At 41.1% G+C, this 15,224-nt stretch overlaps 1 protein-coding gene across 5 annotated transcripts in view; it reads right to left on the bottom strand.

Moving 5' to 3' along the window:
- Window positions 1-15,224, bottom strand: part of ANK3 (ankyrin 3) — a 350,441-nt gene that overhangs the window by 220,970 nt on the left and 114,247 nt on the right. For all 5 annotated transcript variants that reach the window (XM_075934865.1, XM_014573512.3, XM_014573510.3 and 2 more), the window contains exons 2-5: window positions 12,707-12,808; window positions 12,171-12,269; window positions 11,679-11,777; window positions 1,594-1,692 (exon numbers count right to left, since the gene is read on the bottom strand). In XM_075934865.1, the coding sequence (XP_075790980.1) occupies window positions 1,594-1,692; window positions 11,679-11,777; window positions 12,171-12,269; window positions 12,707-12,808 (399 nt within the window). The remainder of the gene's footprint in view (window positions 1-1,593; window positions 1,693-11,678; window positions 11,778-12,170; window positions 12,270-12,706; window positions 12,809-15,224) is intronic.

Here is a 15,224-nt window from a genome sequence, read left to right on the forward strand (position 1 = left end):
TTCAAAGACTGCCAGAAGAAAAAAAAAACAGAATCAGAGGTAATAACCATGTAAGGCATTATTATGTGGAGTGCACGCTAAGGGGCTACACAGCATCATTATTTTGAAATAACTTAGTCCACATCTACACAGCAGGCAGGTATTTCAAAATAATTTCAAAATACTGTCAAGGTGGAGGACTTCTTATTTCAACTCCTGTAACCCTCATTGTATGAAGAGTAAGGAAAGTCGGAGGAAGAGTGCGCTATTCCAAATTAACTGCTGTGTAGATACTCCCAATTTCTAAATAAGTTACACAATTGATGTTTCAGTTAATCTGTGATTTAGGACTAGCCATACACAAACATAAAGGAAGAAACAAATAACTGCATTAGGCTTGAAAGAACAACCAGAAAAGTTACTAAAAGAATCAACAGCAAATTGTATACAATAATAAAAAGTAAAATTATGTTGAGTTGTAAAGATTAATTATGTCCTGTAGCAATGCATTTTCTTTCCCTAAAGAAAAAACCTTGTAGTGTAGATGTAGCCACAGAGAAGAATGGGCCTTTCCACCATGTTACATTTGATGACGTCACCCACAAATTACACTTGCAAGTAACTGTCTGTCTATGTACTACCTGGTCTGGACATAGGAGATATATTTTAGCATAACAACAAAACAGTTGTCTTTTCACCATTTATTTTAAGATAAAGAGAAAAAAGTTTAAATGATTTATTTGTGATTAATATTTGTTATGTGGTGATAATTTAACAATATAAATAACCTTAAATTGACATCTTAAAACCTTAATAAAAAAAAAGATAAAAACATACACAAGTGCTAGGATTATAATTCTAACAACTTCTCCAGGGATGGAAACAGATCATACTATATAATCAAATAGATGTGGGGAAAATTTTAAATTACACTCCAATAATAAAGTCAAGAAAACAAGCTGATAAATAACATCTAGAAAGGAATACATATGTATAATTGTATAGACATACTAGAATATTTATCCAGCAATGCTCGGGTCCTTAGCTCAATTAGTTTTTGGAAAATAAAATGAAAATGTACACGCTTAGTTTAAATCATTGCTTTAGGGGTTAGGCTGTGGATGAGCGGTTCAGTATGCAGGCTGCTCTGGGGTGAGAGGATTACTCCAGCCCTCCCTCACCACAACAGGTTTGGGCCAGGTAAGAAGCACCTCTTCATGACCACTGCAGTGCCTGCAGGCACAGCCGGGGGAGGGGCGCATGTTCCCTGGCTGGTGCAGGTCCAGGTTCATCTGCTCCCTGCACTTGCCAGGCAAAGCGAGGAATGCAGCAAACTATGCACTTTCCCCTCACTCTTTGACAATGGAGACTCGATCAGCAATGTCCTTGGATGATTCCGGGAAGGGAGGGAGTTTCAGCCTCCTTCCTCCTCCCTAAAGGGGTGAGAGGCTCCAGGAAAAAGTCAATAGATCAAAAGTCATTAATAATATTTCTAGAGGGAGCATTTTATTAGATTGCAATTCTGTCTGTGAAGGACTGACAGAAAACTCAGTCTGTAAAAGCTGGATAACCCTGACATATACTAAACTTTGTACATCTGAAGCAATCTTTTACCTCAGTAGCAAGACTTTGACTTGCACCATTGTCAAGAAGAAACTTAACAACTTCCAGGTGGTTTTCTTGGGCTGCCATGTACAACGGTGTGAAACCATTCTGAAAGAGAAAAACATACTGTATAAATATTGTCTATGGTGCTCTAAAACAATATGTTCTCCTACATACAATTGGTAATCCACTAACCCCACATAACATTGTGAATATCAATGACCTGCTGCATTCAGGTTGATGGGTGAGAATAGTTGTGCTGCTGCCCATGTTGAAGTTAATGGCAAAACCTCCACTGACTGCAGTGGGAGTAGGAGATGGCCTCACGTGCTGCAATGCTGTGGAGCAGGGGAAAAGTGGGGGCATGGTGCAAGCTTTCAGGCAGCTGGATAGGCATGTCTAAGGCAACTCCTTACAGCCAGCTGGGAATGTTTTCCCTTTCTTTCAAATATGAACACAGATGACTAAAACCAAAGCCCCAAGGCAAAGTCATTCTGGACAGAAGGTTTATTAGATCTCACACACAGTGGACAACACAGGCATTACAAAGTGGGCAGGAAAATATGATACATATAGCTCCAGGGCATTTGGGGGGCAATGACCCCTTCAGAAAATTAGAGCAATTTTTGCTCCCCTTTCCATTGTTTTTAATTTGTGTGTGTACATGCCAATGCCCTTCTTTGTTCCTACATTCTTCAGATTTTCCTATGATTTGAACAACTGAAGGAAAAAGGACAACCTCTGTGTGCAACCCGTTAACTCTTTATAGGCACCATGAAATCTCAGAGTCAGCAAGACTTAAGTGATCTTCAACGGGCATTTCCTCAGCATTTCTGAACATGTTTCCAACCAACAATTCTTAGGTGAGTTACAATCAACACTTTTATTCCTGTTTCAGCAAAAAAGGACCACAATCTTTCCAGGCGCTGGAGGGGGTCATTCTTTTTAGTACTTTACTTTGGAGATTAACTTCAAATCCATTTAAAATTTTCCTCCAGGTCTCTGACATGACAGTGAGTTCTGAAATCCATACAATTAATATAAGAATAAGATGGCCTAATGGGTTTATAACAGTTGTGCTGCGCTCAAGCCACCTGGAAAGCAGCTTAACAAGCCTGCTGATTTGCATTTTGAATTGTCTTAGGCTGAGATCGCCTTGATTCTATCTCAAAGTAGGAAAGATTTCATCTATTTAAATTACATAACGGCTACTCAAAATGGTTATATTCTGCACTTTAAGCAACCATCCATGGGGTACAAAATTAATTCATATATAAATAAACAGAACAACATAAATAAGATCAACAATCTTTCTGTCCTCCCTAATATTGTGTAACCCTAATACTTCACTGTCCTTTAAAATGACCTCAAAGGGATTGTATGAGTTCCATTTACTCTCAGGTTACACAGACTTGCGAGTGGCATGAAGCACCTCACCAAGATAACTGTAACTGTTTTCATTTGAATGTGAAATGATCTGGAAGGATCATGCATTCTACTGACAAAAGAGCGGACTCAAACAGGTTCCCAGATTAGGGCCCTCAAGAGTGGAGAGGATCATCTAACAAGAGGCTTTAAATGTACAAATGCCCCCACATCCTTAGGAGACTGGGAATAGAAGCCGGCCAGAAGCAGCAAAAGAAAATATATTATCAAAAGCAGGGCTGGGCAAAACAGGGCACGCAGGCTGCATCTGGCCCGCCAAGCCAACGGAGCCGGCTCGTGGACACAGCAGGGAGCCTCAAGCAGACTCCTTGCTTGCCCCACCCCTACACACTGCTGAGAAAAGTGGATGCTGGGCCGTTTGCATTTCTTGGCTGAGAGCTGGGGGGGACTGGGGAAAGGCTGGCCCCACCCCTAGCAGTTTCTGGCCAAAGGGAGCTGCCTGTTTGAAGTACAGGCAGCGTGGGAAGCACCACTCTCCTCTCCCCTCACGCTCCTATTCACAGATGCACATGGCCCCTAAAGCCTGTGCAGAGGTGGGACAGGCAGGGAAGCTGCCTGAGAAATGTTCTGGGTGGCTGGTCAGGAATCACATCGGTAGAGAGAGAGCCTCCCTCTGGCACCCCAACCCCTCTCCACTACAGTCATCTGTGCCCACATTTCTACCCCCGATCTCATATAAGACTGAGGGGAAAAACAACTGAGGGGAGTTGGCAGTTTTTCAAAGGGACATTGTTAAGGGCCCAAAAGCAAGCTATTCCGCTGCATTGGAAAGATAGAAAATATGAAAAAAACCCCGCCTTGGCTTAACCACGAGATCATGCATGATCTAAAAATAAAAAAGGAGTCATATAAAAAATGGAAATCAGGACAAATTACAAACAATGAATATAGGCAAACAACACAGGAATGCAGGGGCAAGATTAGAAAGGCAAAGGCACAAAATGAGCTCAAACTAGCTACGGGTATGTCTACACTACCCTCCTAGTTCGAACTAGGAGGGTAATGTAGGCATACCGCACTTGCAAATGAAGCCCGCGATTTGAATTTCCCGGGCTTCATATGCATAAACTGGGCGCCGCCATTTTAAAATCTCTGCTCGTTCGAACCCCATGCCGCGCAGCTACACGCGGCACGAACTAGGTAGTTCGGACTAGGCTTCCTAGTCTGAACTACCGTTACTCCTCGTGGAATGAGGGGTAACCGAGAAGTCTGAAGGAATGCCTAACATAGAGAATGCTAGTGAGAAGGGGGGAGGTTTAGAAGATAAAATAAAAAAAGAACAAGTTAAAAATCACCTAGAAAAGTTAGATGCCTGCAAGTCACCAGGGCCTGATGAAATGCATCCTAGAATACTCAAGGAGCTCATAGAGGAGGTATCTGAGCCTCTAGGTATCATCTTTGGAAAATCATAGGAGACAGCAGAGATTCTAGAAGACTGGAAAAGGGCAAATATAGTGCCCATTTATAAAAAGGGAAATAAGAACAACCCCGGAAACTACAGACCAGTTAGTTTAACTTCTATGCCAGGGAAGATAATGGAGCAAGTAATTAAGGAAATCATCTGTAAACACTTGGAAGGTGGCAAGGTGATAGGGAACAGCCAGTATGGATTTGTAAAGAATAAATCATGTCAAACCAATCTGATAGCTGTCTTTGATAGGATAACGAATCTTGTGGATAAAGGAGAAGCGGTGGATGTGGTATACCTAGACTTTAGCAAGGCGTTTGATACGGTCTCGCATGATATTCTTATCAATAAACTAGGCAAATACAACTTAGATGGGGCTACTATAAAGTGGGTGCATAACTGGATGGATAACCGTACTCAGAGAGTAGTTATTAATGGTTCACAATCCTGCTGAAAAGGTATAACAAGTGCGGTTCTGCAGGGGTCTGTTCTGGGACTGGCTCTGTTCAATATCTTCATCAACAATTTCGATATTGGCATAGAAAATACACTTATTAAGTTTGCAGATGATACTAAGCTGGGAGGGGTTGCGACTGCTCTGGAGGATAGGGTAATAATTCAAAATGACCTGGAGAAATTGGAGAAATGGTCTGAGGTAAATAGGATGAAGTTTAAAAAAGACAAATGAAAAGTGCTCCAATTAGGAAGGAACAATCTTTTTCACACATACAGACTGGAAAGCGACTGTCTAGGAAGGAGTACGGCAAAAAGGGATCTAGGGGTTATAGTGGACCACAAGCTGAATATTAGTCAGCAGTGTGATGCTGTTGCAAAAAAAGCAAACATGATTCTGAGATGCATTAACAGGTATGTTGTGAGCAAGACATGAGAAGTCATTCTTCCGCTCTACTCTACGCTGGTTAGGCCTCAGTTGGAGTACTGTGTCCAGTTCTGGGCACCGCATTTCAAGAAAGATGTGGAGAAATTGGAGTGGGTCCAGAGAAGAACAACAAGAATGATTAAAGGTCTAGAGAACATGACCAATGAAGGAAGGCTGAAAGAATTGGGTTTGTTTAGTTTGAAAAGAGAAGACTGAGGCCGATAGCCGTTTTCGGGTATGTAAAAGGGTGTCATAAGGAGGAGGGAGAAAACTTGTTCATCTTGGCCTCTGAGGATAGAAGAAGAAGCAATGAGCTTAAACTACAGCAAGGGAGGTTTAGGTTGGACATTAGGAAAAAGTTCCTAACTGTCAGGGTGGTCAAACACTGGAATAAATTGCCCAGGGAGGTTGTGGAATCCCCATCTTTGGAGATATTTAAAAGTAGGTTAGATAAATGTCTATCAGGGATGGTCTAGAGAGTATTTGGTCCTGCCATGGGGCCAGGGGACTGGACTCGATGACCTCTTGAGGTCCCTTCCAGTCCTAGTATTCTATGATAAGCCAAACCCTCTGCCCACCTCCTGAGCCCATACCCCCTCCTAGATCCAGCACCCCAATTCTCTGCCACAGATCATAATCTCCTCCTGCCCTAGGTCACAACCTGCACCCCAAGCCCAAGTTCCAGGTCACAACTGCCTCCTTTTCCCAAACTCCCTCCCAGACCCCACACATCATCGTATACCCCAATACCTTTCTCCAAGCTCCCTTCTGCACCCAACCTCCATCCCAGGCCCCGCATATCCTCCATTTATATTGTGGAAGAGTGCAGCCCTCAACCACTTTCCAAAATCTTGGAGTGGGCCCCCCCCCCCCATCAGAAATAATTGCCCACCCTGTTCAAAACAGTGCTGGAGAGAAGTGATACATTAGGGATGTAAGGGTATGTCTACACTGCCACCCTAGTTTGAACTAGGGTGGCTAATGTAGTCATTCGAACTTGCAAATGAAGCCCGGGATTTAAATATTCCAAGCTTTATTTGCATGTTCCCAGGCGCCGCCATTTTTAAATGTCCTGTAGTTCGAACTACCTGCCCGCGGCTACACGCGGCATGGGCTAGGTAGTTCGAATTACACCTCGTTGCAGGAGGAGTAATGGTGGTTCGAATTAGGAGCTGTAATTTGAGCTACCTAGCCCATGCCGCCTGTCGCTGCAGGCAGGTAGTTCAAACTACGGGGCATTTAAAAATGGCAGCGCCCGGGAACATGCAAATAAAGCCTGGGATATTTAAATCCTTGCTTCATTTGCAAGTTTGAATGACTACATTAGCCACTCTAGTTCGAACTAGGGTGGCAGTGTAGACATACCCTAGAAGTTAACTAGTTACCTGGTAAGCACATAGCTTATCAGACTGCTTACAAGGTAACCGGTTAATAGCCTGGCCAGTTGGACCCCACCCATAGCACATTGGGCCAAAGTAGCCCCCCACCTGCAGCCATGGTAGGTCCAGCTGGCAGGACCCTGCCCACAGCCGTGACAGACCTGGTCAGCTGGACCCCACCTGTGGCACAGCGGGCTAAAGCAGCCTCCCTGCCCATGGTGGTTAATTGATTAAACAAAATGTTTAACCAGTTAACTATTGTAGGGCATTTTTTACATCCCTAACTGACATTACAGGAATATATTAAATAAATAAAAGTTATTAGGCTACTGGCTCATATCTGTATCATTTTGCTCTAGCTCTTCATCTGACTATTGGATCTGAAGAATCATCTTTTCTTTTCTTCTCTGGGCAAATTATACCTCAGTAAGCAACTTTAACAAAAAGCCAAAATGTCTATGGCAGTAAAGATGTGAGAGGACCACAACCACAAAGCGCCAACAATATTAACAGGACTGCAAAGTCAATAAAAAGGGAGACTTTGAGTACCCTTTCAAATTTCCCACCATGTAGCCTAAAATAAAACAAAACTTTGTATTTGAACAGGATTCTGATTCAGCCTCTGTCTAGTGTTAATAGGAGTTAACTAACACAGTTATGAAGTGAAAATAAATTATTACAGCCAAGGAAAAGGAAAATTAAGACATGAGAGCAAACCCAGGAAGATGGGTTTCAGCAGGCATTTTTAAATAGTTGAGAGGCAGTAAAGTCGGGAGTACAGGAGGGCTCTCCCACCTAACAAGAACTCTAGCAAACAGACATCAGTACTATCAAAGCTGTATGAAGGCACAACAAGCAGGAAGAGAAGAGGGAAGAGGGGAGGAAGCAAAGGACAAGTCTCTCAAAAAGGCTAAAAAACAATTTCAGGAATTTTTGAGCCTGATCTCACAAATACAGGAAAGCACTGAATTGGAAGAAATGTTGACATTTGTTTGCATAAGCAAGTGGGCAGCAAAATTCTGAGCTCTGAAGGCAATTAAGGAATGAAGACAAGCCATGTAGAAGGGAATGCATTTGGCCAGTGCAGTCTCCATAATTAATATTTGGCTATTTTTATATTTTGGTCCAATTCAGGAAAATATCACTATTGAGGACAGCACATAAGCTGATGTTTGTATCCTACTGGAGTCAATACTTGAAGTTAATAGGTGCTTCAGTACTTTCCTGAATCACACCCTGAAATATTAGTTAATTCTGCTTAATAAAAAGATACAAAAAAGCCCAGAAAAAAATTCACTATGGCAAGTGATATTTGGTAGTCAAATTAAAAGCACACATAGATAGTGTGCCATTTTCACTCCTTTCCTTTCAAACAGTAAGTTTATTATTACAGCTGTTTATTGATGTAGTACAACCTTAAGAAACACAAGGACACTGATGGGCTAGAATATTTTAAATATGAATTTAAAGTACAAACAGAAGGGGCCTATTCTTTTTAATTCAATTTTACCCTTTCATTGTTTAAAAAAGCCAAATACTATCCACATTGTAAGGTGCACAATAACTCTTCAGGCTCACCTCAATTGATCATAACTGTCAGATTAAGCCACAGAGAAACCATATTTTTTTTAAATCATTAAGATGCTGAAGCAGCCACTAGGGCCACAGCCTAAATTTAACATTAACTCTTTCATAGATAATAAAAACCTCTGTGAACAAATGTAAAGACAGACACAGTAAATGTTTATTTAAAAAAAATATATAAAAAGATTTGGTTCACAGAGGCCTTCCTTTCCTGTGTGCCCAAAGCTGGCTCTGTCAGCAAAGGACAGCTGTTGCCTTCAGGGAAAAAGGAGGAAAAGCTAAGCCAACAAAAAGCAGGGTCAGCATCAGGAAAAACACATCTTTGAATATTCTAAATGCTCAATTGGGATGCTAAATTCAGCAGAATGTTACAATCAGGTCCTAGGTCATAAAAGGAATGTGTTATAACTAGTGCTCAAACCCAGCATCAAACCTTAGTTATAGACGAGCCTATGACATGGGGCTCTAGGGACCACTGGGACCCTGCATACAAAGGATCTGAGTCCCCACAGGTCATCCTCATCCATGGGTATTTGTGTAGGAACTAAATATGTTCATTATTCCAAAGCGCCTTCCTAGGGGAGATGCCAGCAGTCTCCCTCTCCATCATCTGCTTACCGCATAGGGCAGCTGAGGTGCTAGGTGATGAAATCCAGGAGGCAGGACATCTCCAGCAAATTACAGGGGAAGCACCTCCAATTTAACGGAGGGAACTGAATGGGATGTCCAGTAAGAGAAAGTAGCATCACCCAATCAATGTGCATTTTATGCCAACAAGGCTCAAGTTTTGCTTTGCCTTGTTTTTTACCATGTATTATCCAGTAAATGTTAACTCGCATGTTGTAAAATCCCGGTGTGTGTGGACAAAGCAGTCATAATTTTAACACGTGTTCGAAGTTTAGAATAACACTAGCATGAGTACCACAGAAAAATGGTGGCATTTATCATGCTTGTGAAAACCAGGCCTCTAAGACATATTACAATTGACCAGAGTAGCACATATGTCTACATTATATCATTTAAAATGTGTTTGTTGGCATGCCTTAGCTCACACATGCTAACATCACACCTTTATATCCTCATCTAGAAAAGACCTTAGGGGAAGCCTAAGCCACAGCATGACCAGGTGAAATGGTCTGAAAGCTTTCCTATTACTCAGAGTAAAGAGAGCTTCTCAATAATGCTAAGCTAACTCAACTGACCTAAGACACTGCAGAAAGCAACCTTCTATAGCCTTTATGGTAAGGCCCTTTGCGGTTCTGATAGATGTTTGCATTTTCAGATTGTCTCCAGGACTAAACCCACTGTTCTGAAAGGCTCCAAGAATGGTGCTTTCCTAGCCTAGCATTCTGTCTTCAATAGATGAACCAATAGTTCTTTTAAAGAAAATTACTTAAAACACATAGAACAACCAAAATGATTCGGGGGCTGGAGTACATGACCTATGAGGAGAGGCTGAGGGATCTGGACTTATTTCGTTTGCAGAAGAGAAGAGAGAGGGGGGATTTGATAGCAGCCTTCAACTTCCCGAAGGGAGCTTCCAAAGAGGATGGAGAAAGACTTTTCTCAGTAGTGACGGATGGCAGAACAAGCAGCAATGGTCTCAAGTTAAAGTGGGGGAGATTTAGGTTGGATAATAGGAAAAACTATTTCCGCAGGAGAGTGTTGATGGACTGGAATGGATTCCCTAGGGAGGTGGTGCAATCTCCATCCCTAGAGGTTTTTAAGTCCCGGCTTGACAAAGCCCTGGCTGGGATGGGTTAGTTCGGGTTGGCAGGGGTCTGGACTCAAAGACTACTGAGGTCTCTTCCAGCCCTAGGAGTCTATGGAAACATTTTTGTTCCATTTGGATTTAAATATTCTCCGACATTGTTTGGAAATCAAACATTGCAGCATTTGGCTAATACACAAGAACCAAAGAATAAAACCTTTTTTTTTTAACTAGCTGAGTGAAATTGCGTGTGGTAAATGAGCAGCACTAATGGAGAGAAGTAAATCAAATTATTAAAATTATTTTAATTTGCTAAAAATAAAGAAATCTGTTTCTTAAAAAATTACATTAAATTATCCCTTTAATAGTCTTTTTGTTTTCTCTCAATTTTCTATAGCTGACTTGCACATTAATTCAAAGAAGTGTTTTATTTCTTCATATTCCAAAAGCACTTCCTTATAAAAATTACAAAGGAAAAATGAGTTAACCCCTTCAGGCTATAACAGTGGATTACTTTGATAGGATCTTTCCTTTGAACCAGGAGTTCTTTACCAGCTCTGCTTTTTCATTATCTGTTCTGGACAGGTAACATGCAGTTAGTAGGATACTACCAGAGGGGAGATTGTAAGATGAAGGGTGACGTGCTCCATATAACATGATACTTTTAAGCACAGTATAAACAACACTGGACTTCACAGTCACAATTTTCTCATTGATTATCTGCACACAATGCATACAGTTTGTTACAGAAAAGTACTGTAATTTAACTTCAAAATAGGTTTTACCCCACGCTGAACACTGAAAAGGCTAAATAAAGCCATTAAAGAACTGAGGAGACACCCTTCTGCTCCCCAAACAGCCTTTTTCGAAAGACAGAAATTGGAAAGCACATTAATCATTTTCCTCATCCTCCATGTGCTGGGCTTGCTACCGGTAAGAAGAGCCTTGGGCGAAGGAGATGATATGTTCATTCAGGCATTCGCCTGCCATAAAAGACAATAACTAGGGGGATTAAAGCCTGTGTGGGGAACCTATGGCTCGGGGGCAGCATCCAGCCCCCAGCTTGCCTGGATCTGGCCCCCAAGGCTCGGGGCTTTCCTTCTTCACTCAACCCTGTGCCCCTCCCCCATCCTGCCCAGACCCCGCATCTCCACCCTACTCCTGCACCCTCCCAGACCCATCAATCTCCAACCCACTTCTGCACCTTTCTCTCCTGCCCAGACCTCACAGCTCGGCAGCCCCCTCTCACACAATGAGTTCCTCACTTTTGGCATCACCTGAGAGTGTAAGGGGACCCACAAAATCTACTAGCCTGGGCCTCCCTAGGTCTGGTGTGCCAGGGGAATGTGGGGAGTGTCTTTCTGCTTCTCAGTCAGAGATGGGGTTTTTTTTTTTTTTTTTGCTTCTCACTTTTGTGTGGCCTCTGACTGATTTTTCTGTGAGTCAGGAGCCCCTGACTCAAAAAAGTTACCCTGTCCCTCAATTAAAGGAAAAACTGGTCTTATTTTACCAGAATGATTTTGTTCATTCCTATCTTGGTCTATCAATCTCCCACTTCTCCAGAACCATCACGAATTCCAACAATTGTCTTACAGATACCAATAAAGTTACAGTTTTAAAAATGAGAAAGAGACTGACATAATGAACGCTTTTTTTGTTCAGTGACATTCAGAGATATTGCTTTACCTGAGACTGTGCATTGACATTGGCCTTATTTGTAACCAACACCGTAACAACTTCTGTCTGCCCAGCCAGAGACGCTATGTGCAATGCTGTGTTTCCTTTCTGAAATTAGAGAGGGATGAAATGTGAAAACTGTTTAAAAGAATTCACAACTGAAAATCTGATTACGCACATTGACCCCAGAACCCATTCTAAAATATGTTTTCAGGTAGTAATACACTCTTCACACAATATTTCTAGGGTCAAATATATTTTAAAAGATCTCTACAAAACAAAGACAGACAATATTCTATAACTGTTGTGATTTAACACCCTGACTAATAATGTTCAATGTTTATTCTAAACAGCGTGTTGAACAATTCTTGAGAGTCACACCATCAGGGGAAAATATTTAATTACTTAAATGTTTATAGCAAAGACCTCAATCAATTGGCTGACACTTTGCTTACATGGAGTCTGGGCAAACAGTACAACAGCTAGACAAGAACTACTGACCTTTGTTGCTGCATCCACATTGGCACCTCGCTTTATCAGTTCTGAAACAACTTCTACATGACCTTCTTTGGAAGCAAGATGAAGAGCATTCAACCCATTCTGGGAAAAAAAAAAGAGGAAGGGAAAGGTTGACACGTTGTTCAGTGCAGCAAACAATCTATCACGAGACCAAAGAATTACATTCCATTCTGATTATCTCCCAAAGAAGCTATTTTCAAATGAACATTTTAACTACTTCATTAAAGGAAATAATAAGTTTTCAACTGGACTACAGAGTCTTAGCAGCATTAGCTATGGCACATTAGCACAAACCTCAGTGTTACACAAATAGAATGTAAAATAAAACTGAATATCTTAATGTTATCCTAGTAAAAATGAAATATAGCTTCTTATATGATTTGTTTTATAAGAAATGCAAATACACAATAAGATTCAAATTATTAAATGCAAGTTATAACTTATATGAAGTAATAATATATACTTAGGCAAGAGTAGAAATGACAATGAGGGGAAATGTAATTAAAATATTCTACAACCTGGTTGCAAATGTTGATGTCCACTCCAGTTTTTAAGTAGTCAAGAGCCTTTTCTAGGTTGCCAGCTCGAGCAGCTCGTAGATAACTCGCATTTGTATCAGACTGGGGGAGGAAAGGAAAAATTTAGCTTGACATAACAAGATACAGAAATATACTCACTTACCATCAAACCTATTAATGACATGGAAATACAGGCTGAACCTCTCTAGTCCAGCACCTGGGGACTTGAACTGATGCTGAACCAGAGAATTTGCCAGACCACAGGAGGTCAATATTGTCTAAGAGCACTACAACACTTCCATGGCTTACTAGACTCTTAGAAAACATATGGGGTAAATTAGAGTTAAACAACAGCACAGAACACTGACAGCTAGCACTGGTGCTTGTAAACAAACTTTATGGGACCGTGGGAAACTTGGTCATACCCATGAGAAATGAACATTTGGCTAACTAAAATCATGCCGGACCATTGATGTTGTTAGACCAGACTAGAGAGTTTCAAACTTTAATATATTTTTTATTTAAATATAGCACAAAGGGATCCGAAACTGCTTTACTAAACATGGGCCAAATCTTGCAGTCTCTATTTAGGGAACATTTGTTGATATTAGCTGGAATTTTAACTAAAGACTGCAAGAGCTCATTACATATACATACCAGAATATGGGCAAGGCACAGGAACAGTAGCCAAGATGTCATCTAGTGCATAGCATACTCAACAAAAGTATTGGGACTCAGAGTTAGGATACATGGCAAAAAATCCTGCTCTTACAAAAAGAGTCATTGTTTTTATCTGTGGCATGAAATAGCTATAGAGAAGATCTTTTGGTTGAGGAACAGGAGACCAGAATTGTATGGCCAACTCTACCATAGACTTCTGCCAAGTCCTTTATTTTTGTGTGTGCTTGTTTTTCTTTTGTAGAAGGGAATGACTATACCCTCCAAAAGCACAGCAACATTGCAAGGCTTATATTCTGAAGTGTGTCTCAATCCTTAGGTGGAAAGGTGTATTAAAAGTATAAAATTATTTGGTGTTTGTACAGAACCATGCACGATGAGATCCTGAACCATGACTAGGACTCCAAGGCACAACAGTGGTAATAAACAAACAAACAAACAAATAAAACAGAAAACTATATAAATAGAAAAAGCTAAACTGAATGTCAGCTATCCCAGTGCCAAATCTCACTCTGTTTTACTTAAGCTGTGTACTCTCTATATTCTGGGACTGATGGGGGCCTGCTCAGCCCATCGTGCAAATTACTCCTGTAACTTACCCTCTCCTTATCGCTCCCTATGGTTTTTGGAAAACAGAAAATAGCCACAGTGCATGGACATCTCCTCCATGTTGGCGACTAGGAAAAAGGGCTAATGAAGAGAACCATAACACCAGCTATACCCTGGGTTCCGAGACCTTCTGCACAGGAGATATTCTCGAGTGCATATTTGCACTTTCTGTAAAGCCCTTCGCATTTCTGGATTGTTGTAAAGGACCTTAGAGTAACTTAGAATTGGGCCCCCTTTTGGCCTAAGTAGAAATGTAAGCATTTTCATAAACATTTCTAAGCAGATGTGCTATATAAAGATGCGAGTTAAATAGATTAAGAGTTCCATTAAGAATGTTACCAGTATGCCCCATTTTTGCAAAGATTAATGCAAGTATTAATATTAAAATCTTAAGACTTTTCCAAACATATGCCTGCTAACTACTATGCTGTATTTTTCAAAGCAATGGCTTCCCAGAATGGCAAAAAACCCAATGCAACACCATCACCTGCCACAACAGAGAGATCTAGAACTTTCACCTACAGAAATCAGTCAGCTGTCAATTCAAATGCAAGTGCAGAGCCCAGGCAAAGCTACAGTATTTGTTAAAAAAAAAAAAAGCGCCATTCCTGCAAGTAATGGAAGAATTTTACAGCAGAATGAGGTTAAGTCACAAAACCCATTCTGGGCCAACCCAAAGTGGCTAAATGACAGCCAACGGTATTTAAGTTAATGAAATCCTATTGATTTAATTGAGCTGCAGCTTTCCTTTGAATTTGAATCTATAGAATGTACCAAAACTAGAATCTCTACTACAAACCCCTTTGCATTTCAGGTGTGCATGTGACTCTCCAGAACTGAACTCAACCTTCTGGTTCTGGAAGCAGTAGTCTGGCTACTGACAAAATCTTGAGGGGATGGATGACTGTGTGACACTTCTGTCATCTTGGAACAATCTTGCAAGATATGACACCTTCGAAACCAAGTGGAAACTCAACCTTACCTCATACCTAAACACTGCCTTTTAAGCTCTGCTGTTTACAGTAGCACTCCTGTTCAGAAGAAAGCACTCTAAGGCATAAACAAGAGCAAAATAATATATGCCAGTAAGGCTACATCAAGACTGCAAGCCTCTTTCGAAAAAGAGCATCTAGACTACAACCAGTACTTTCAAAAAAACAAGCCGCTTTTTCGAAAGAGAGCACCCAAGCAGTCTGGATGCTCTCTTTCGAAAAAGCACAGTTTGTATTAC

This window comes from Pelodiscus sinensis, chromosome 8 (genome assembly GCF_049634645.1).
Source record: "Pelodiscus sinensis isolate JC-2024 chromosome 8, ASM4963464v1, whole genome shotgun sequence".
NCBI lineage: Eukaryota > Metazoa > Chordata > Testudines > Trionychidae > Pelodiscus > Pelodiscus sinensis.